The 5,599-nt window shown below is 40.3% G+C and overlaps 1 protein-coding gene across 2 annotated transcripts in view; it reads right to left on the bottom strand.

Moving 5' to 3' along the window:
- Positions 1-1,060: 1,060 nt before the first annotated feature.
- Positions 1,061-5,599, bottom strand: part of LOC115107835 (RAC-alpha serine/threonine-protein kinase) — a 45,833-nt gene continuing 41,294 nt past the window's right edge. For both annotated transcript variants that reach the window (XM_029631499.2, XM_029631500.2), the window contains exon 14: positions 1,061-5,008. In XM_029631499.2, coding sequence (XP_029487359.1) covers positions 4,929-5,008 — 80 coding nt within the window. In that variant the 3' untranslated portion in view covers positions 1,061-4,928. The remainder of the gene's footprint in view (positions 5,009-5,599) is intronic.

The following is a 5,599-nucleotide window of genomic DNA, read 5'->3' as shown; positions in this document are numbered from 1 at the left end:
ACGAAGATTCGTTGCAGATTCTTGCTGAAATATTTTTGGATATTGAAAATGTGGTTTCAAAATCATTCACGCGAGGGGCATTGGACACCGTTATGTGATGACGTCACGTCTTTTGTTTTCATTATAATAAAAAAATAATTGTAGTGTAGGCTGACAGCGAATTTTGAATTGCTGATACGAATTAAAATGTTGCAAAAGTGTTGTTATTATTACGGATATTGACTGTGCCTTCTCATCCCACCCGGACTGCCAGGTTGGCCTGGTAAACTGCATGTCTGTACCTCGCGCTTTTGGATAGCCTGTAAATCCACGCCCTTGATTACATAGTAGCCTACAGGAGGCTATTGAAATTGGTGTAATTTCTGTTAATGGTCAATTATAAATAATGAATTCAAATCAGCTTCCTGTAAAACTATCATGTCATGGATGATTTAGATGCTTAATTTGTCCATTATGTGCCCCAAAAAATCTAATGCTTAACCTTTCATGTGTGTTCTTATTTTGTGATCTTGTTATGATTACACTTTATCCAAGATGGGCCTATCTTGATTAAGATTAACGGCAAATAATGCAACCTTCACTATTTACTACATTCAATAATAAACTGCATAGCCTTTTGAGCCAGAAGATGGCGCACTATGCATGCCAAATATGGCTTTGCTGAAATATAATTTCCTTGAGGAACTAGCTGAAGAAATAACATCCCAAATGTAATGTAAAATGTCCTTCAAATCTAGGATTGTTTTTTTTAGGATAAGGGCTAGGGGCCAATTGAGAATTCAGCAATTGGCTGTGTTGCTTCCTCCACATGGAGCTCCAGAACCGAGCTAGACTCACAGCTGGACCCCGAAAACCCTGTGTTTGTCTCCCTAGACCTCTGCTCCCTATCCTGGGCTGGCCTGGGGATTCTGCACTTGGCTCTGGGCCGCCATTGTCAGCCCAATACAGAGATCCAGAGGATGAGCCAACAAATTATGTGCTGGACAATATTTGTAGGCTACTTGATATACTCTTTATACAAGTGGGGAGCTTGAGTGAATTGAACAAATCAAAATCATAATATTTGTCCAAAAAGTCTTTATTTCTGAATCCCAATGAAAAATAATGCCACATTTATGCCCACACAGCAAAGGAAAACATTCTTTGCACAGGAGGTTGGTGGCACCTTAATTGGGGAGGATGGTTTGTGGTAATGGCTGGAGTGGAATCAGTGGAATGGTATCAAATACATCAAACACATGGTTTACATGTGTTTGATGCCATTCCATTAGCGCCGTTCCAGCCATTATGAGCCGTCCTCCCTTCAGCAGCCTACACTGGTTCTTTGTTCACAAAAGCTGGTGCATTCAATTGTTCAGTTTCTCATCTACAAAGGGGGCATCAAAGGGAATGAAATAACTTAAATATAAATTCTTTAACATTTTCTTACCCCCCCAACTTACATGGTGAATCACCGGTCGATAAGCAACAATTAGGTCAAGGATTTCAAAATAAGGAAGTAAAAAAATAAGTAAATATACAAAACTGGAATGGGTCAACAAAATTAAATATATGTTTTACATTCATTGATCATTTCTTTAACATTAATTATTAATTGTATTGTTCAGTGAACATTTTGAACCTTTTCCTAAATAAATAATTTATATTCAGAGGGGTTTCAACTAACTTCAAATTAAATAAGGCCTTAACACTTAACAAAACTAGAATCTAGGGCATCTGGACACAACGTAAATTACCATTAGCAAAATGTGGATACCCTCACTTGGATTCAATTAAGACCATTGAGGTATTGACGTCTCAAATATTTGTGATTTAATAGGTAAAAAGTTAAGATTCTCATTTGTTTTCCTTGACTAACATACCATACATAGCCAGTGAGTTTGTGACAAATCACTGATACAAATGCATTGAATTGTTGGCCTCACAGACCTGTCCGCACAATCGCTTGTGTACACACACACAAAAACATAGTCATCCTTCCTTGATGGTGGATAGTCACAGCCTTGGTGTGTTTCGCTGCACCAGTAACTGTCTATGTACAGTAGCTGTCTGTCTAAAAGGGTTGAGTACTGTAACAGTGACCTCAGTGAGGTGTTGCTAAAAGCATTGGGGAGAAAACACCCAATAACTGGAAAGGATCGCAAAATAATAGAACAATTAAACGTACAAACAAATAATAGGCTACCTGTTGACAATCTAACAGCAAAGAGAAGGTCAATTTGTTGGTAGAACAGAACATTCACACCATTCATTTTGTACACTCAATTCCAAAGGTTCGTATCAGTACATGAGCATGCCTTTCAGATGATCATATCCCCCAGTTGTCAGTCAGTGCGACTCCGGTAAGGTTAAGGGTCAGGGCGAGGTTGTAAATCTCACACAAACTAAACAAGACTTTGGTCACAGTTCTAGCTAAAAGAAAGACATTCATTTCAAACCATCCATTTTGTATCAGCTTTGCCCAGCCCCCTATCCCATCTACCCTCACGAGGATTCCAGTCACACATATGTTTGCTCCTTCTTTCCTCTCATATCACAGCCCTATGTTATTGCACAATTACATTTACTTAGACCAGGTAGTCTTCCCACAGTCTACAGAAACTGTCCACCAAGCTAAGGGTCTTCAGAATATGTACTGGAACATGGCTGGTAAGAGTTTTGTTATACATTGTTCGGACTGTGACCTGTGCTCTCAATACCAGATAGTTGTGGAGCAACTGCTTGGTTGGTAAATTGTTTTAAAATCTTTACAGGCGAGCTTCAGACTCTTCCGTTGTTAAAGCCATGCATGTGTCAGCATTCAATGGCATGCTGGTAGAAAAACACATTTGTTTTTTTAAGTTGATTTCTATTATCAACATGTAGCTAGCAGCTAACAGGTCTACGAGCATGGTTTTCTGCTAGATATAAAAAGTGACTTTTATTAGCTATCTCATCTCAATGTACTTTGAAGTTGTATATGTCTATAGCTTTGATAGAGAAATATAAACCAACAAAAGGGTTCCTTACACATGATTTCAACAGAGCCCATTTGTTTAATGGGTAAATGGATATAGTGGCCTTTCTAACAAAATATGTACGTACATCCAGTCATTTCACCATACAACCTAATATGTATCAGGGAAAATACGTATCTTCCCTACTGTGGTTGCAGCAGCAACTTTTGCCCGCTGAGTTGTACCGGAATACCAAGATTGCTATTCGCATGAAAACAATCTATTTCCCAAATCATAAAAGTAGCCAGATACACCAACACCCCACAAAAATGTCCTTTATAATCCACACATCGTTTTGTGAATGTCACTGCGCCACGCCAATTCACAGATGGTGTGATCCCGTTCACCAAACTTTCACTGTACTGTAGTCACTCTAACTAAGGAAAGCTTAGGCCAGAAGGCGAGGGAGGCCAGTAACACTGAAGAAAAGTAGAATAACAGATCATTCTATAGACTCCATTTCAGTACTCTAGTCCTCACTGCTACTAGAAGGTGTGTGTGTTTGGGAGGATCAACATTTGAGAGGTGAGAGACAGCAGGGTCATGTTCAGAAGTCACAAAATAGGAGAAAGCAAACAGGAGGTGCTACGGCAGGGATGGGCAGCTTTCCAAAAACAAAGTATCTGATTGTTTAGAGTAATAATAGTAGAATACACAAGGTGCAATTTTGAAATTAGGTTGTGCATAAGCAGTTTCTCTTGTTATATCAGTCACTGACAGTCCCTCAATTAGCCCATGTCAGCTAAGATATTATAGATTGGTAGTTAGTCTAACCAGCTATCTAAACTTGTAGTAATTATGGTCAATTTAACGGCCGGGGGCCCACATTGATTTTATTAGTCACTCTCACTCAGATATATTTAAAAACTGCAAAACTGCATATTAAAAACATTTCTCTCCACCCTATGGCAAAATGTGTAGAATAGTAGCAAATTAGCTGTAAAACTGAAAAATTCTCTCTCCTCCCATAGGCAAAATGTGTAGAATTGCAATTCTAACTTAGGGCCCCTCAAAAGGCTAGGGCCGGACTGACTGCATGTGTGGGTATGGATTTGGGTAAGCAGACCCGCGAGCCACTGCGGCCCCTCGTGATGAGTCCCGTTTTTTTGTGGCCCCCACCCTCACCAAAGTTGCCCATCCCTGTGCTACGGGAACTTGTTTAATAAGAACACATATTTTCATTTTCTATTTCAAAACGTTTTGCTTTGTGGTGCCCTACTGAACACAACCCAGGTGTGGAGCTTTAGTGTTACCTCTCACAAACCTCTGAATATCTGTGAGTCTTTGAGAGCACAATGGCAGTGGTGGCTAGTAGAAGATGGGAAGAAGGAGGACTATTTCAAAAGATCACCCTATGATGTTTCCTTTGCTCCATCAAAATATAAAGCTAATAATTTGTAGAAATAGATAGTGTACCGTTTAAAAAGCTCATTTTCAAAGATTGTTTATAACTGTGCTTCTCTTTTTCTCTTTTGAGGCTAGCTGCATATGTATCATTGACAGGAAATCATGTTGCCATGAAGAATTAGGTTGGCCGGTCACCACTGTATCTTAGTGACTTTTGACCTCTAGTCCAAGTGTGTTCCTATTGGCAGGCAACCGACTCCTCCCCTCTAAGCAACACAAGTACAGTATTTGAAACACTGGTGACAACAAGGGAGACTCAATAGTCGAAAGTGGCCTTCCACTCCTCATCTCCTCTCCTCCCCTGGACTCATCTGAAGAGGAGAACAGGCTAAGAAGCCACACTAGACAATTGAGATGTGCCCCAACAATTACAGAACAAACAGACAAAAAAGAAGATAAACATGAGTGAGGTCATAGATGGCCTATGAGGATGAGGTCTGTTCAGAGATTGGGGCATTAAGGTGAGAGCAGTATGGTCTATAAGAGGGTGAGGAAAGGGTAGGGGGTCTAGGCTTCGGTTTAGGTTCAGGCTGTTCCACTGGCAGAGTAGGAGAACTGGGGGAAGTGGGGTCTCCTGTCGCTGTCGAAAGACTCCATGCTGTCATCTGGGAAGGAAAAGGAGGGCAAGTTTGAGAAAGAGAGTTATAGCAAAATTAATTCAAAACTGACATTCATGTTCCAAAATAATAAAACTCAACAACAAAGCAATTAAGGCAAATTGTGGTTTAACTAGTAGTATGAAAGCTACTAAGCCCACTAGGGGTAGTCATTGTGCTATAAATCCATAAACTCTTTAAAGCAGGGGTGTCAAACATATGGCCCGCCAGGGCACAAATTACTGCACTCAGTATCAGAAAATAGGCAGATCCTCTTTGAAGTCTTGTAGATCGATGCATTGCACGTTTTTTGTTTATACAGCCTTTTTGCATAAACTACCACCGTACCCCACTTCTCTGTTAACCTACAGAAATACCAGATATCAGACACCATCTCAGGCTAACTCTGGAGATCCCTTTGAGCTCAACAGAGTTAGGTAAATCTGCCTTTAGCTATTTTGAACCTTGCTTGTGGAATGGTGTACAGAGTTTGCTGAAATTGGATGAATTAGTGCCTCTAAAGCGAGAAGCGGGCAGGCGAAACAAGCAGAGAGGCGGATGAGAAGAACGGGACAGGCAAAGCAGTGACTATTCTAGCAG

This window comes from Oncorhynchus nerka, linkage group LG24 (genome assembly GCF_034236695.1).
Source record: "Oncorhynchus nerka isolate Pitt River linkage group LG24, Oner_Uvic_2.0, whole genome shotgun sequence".
In the NCBI taxonomy this organism is placed as follows: Eukaryota; Metazoa; Chordata; class Actinopteri; order Salmoniformes; family Salmonidae; genus Oncorhynchus; species Oncorhynchus nerka.
This window is presented reverse-complemented; position numbering and strand designations above follow the sequence as displayed.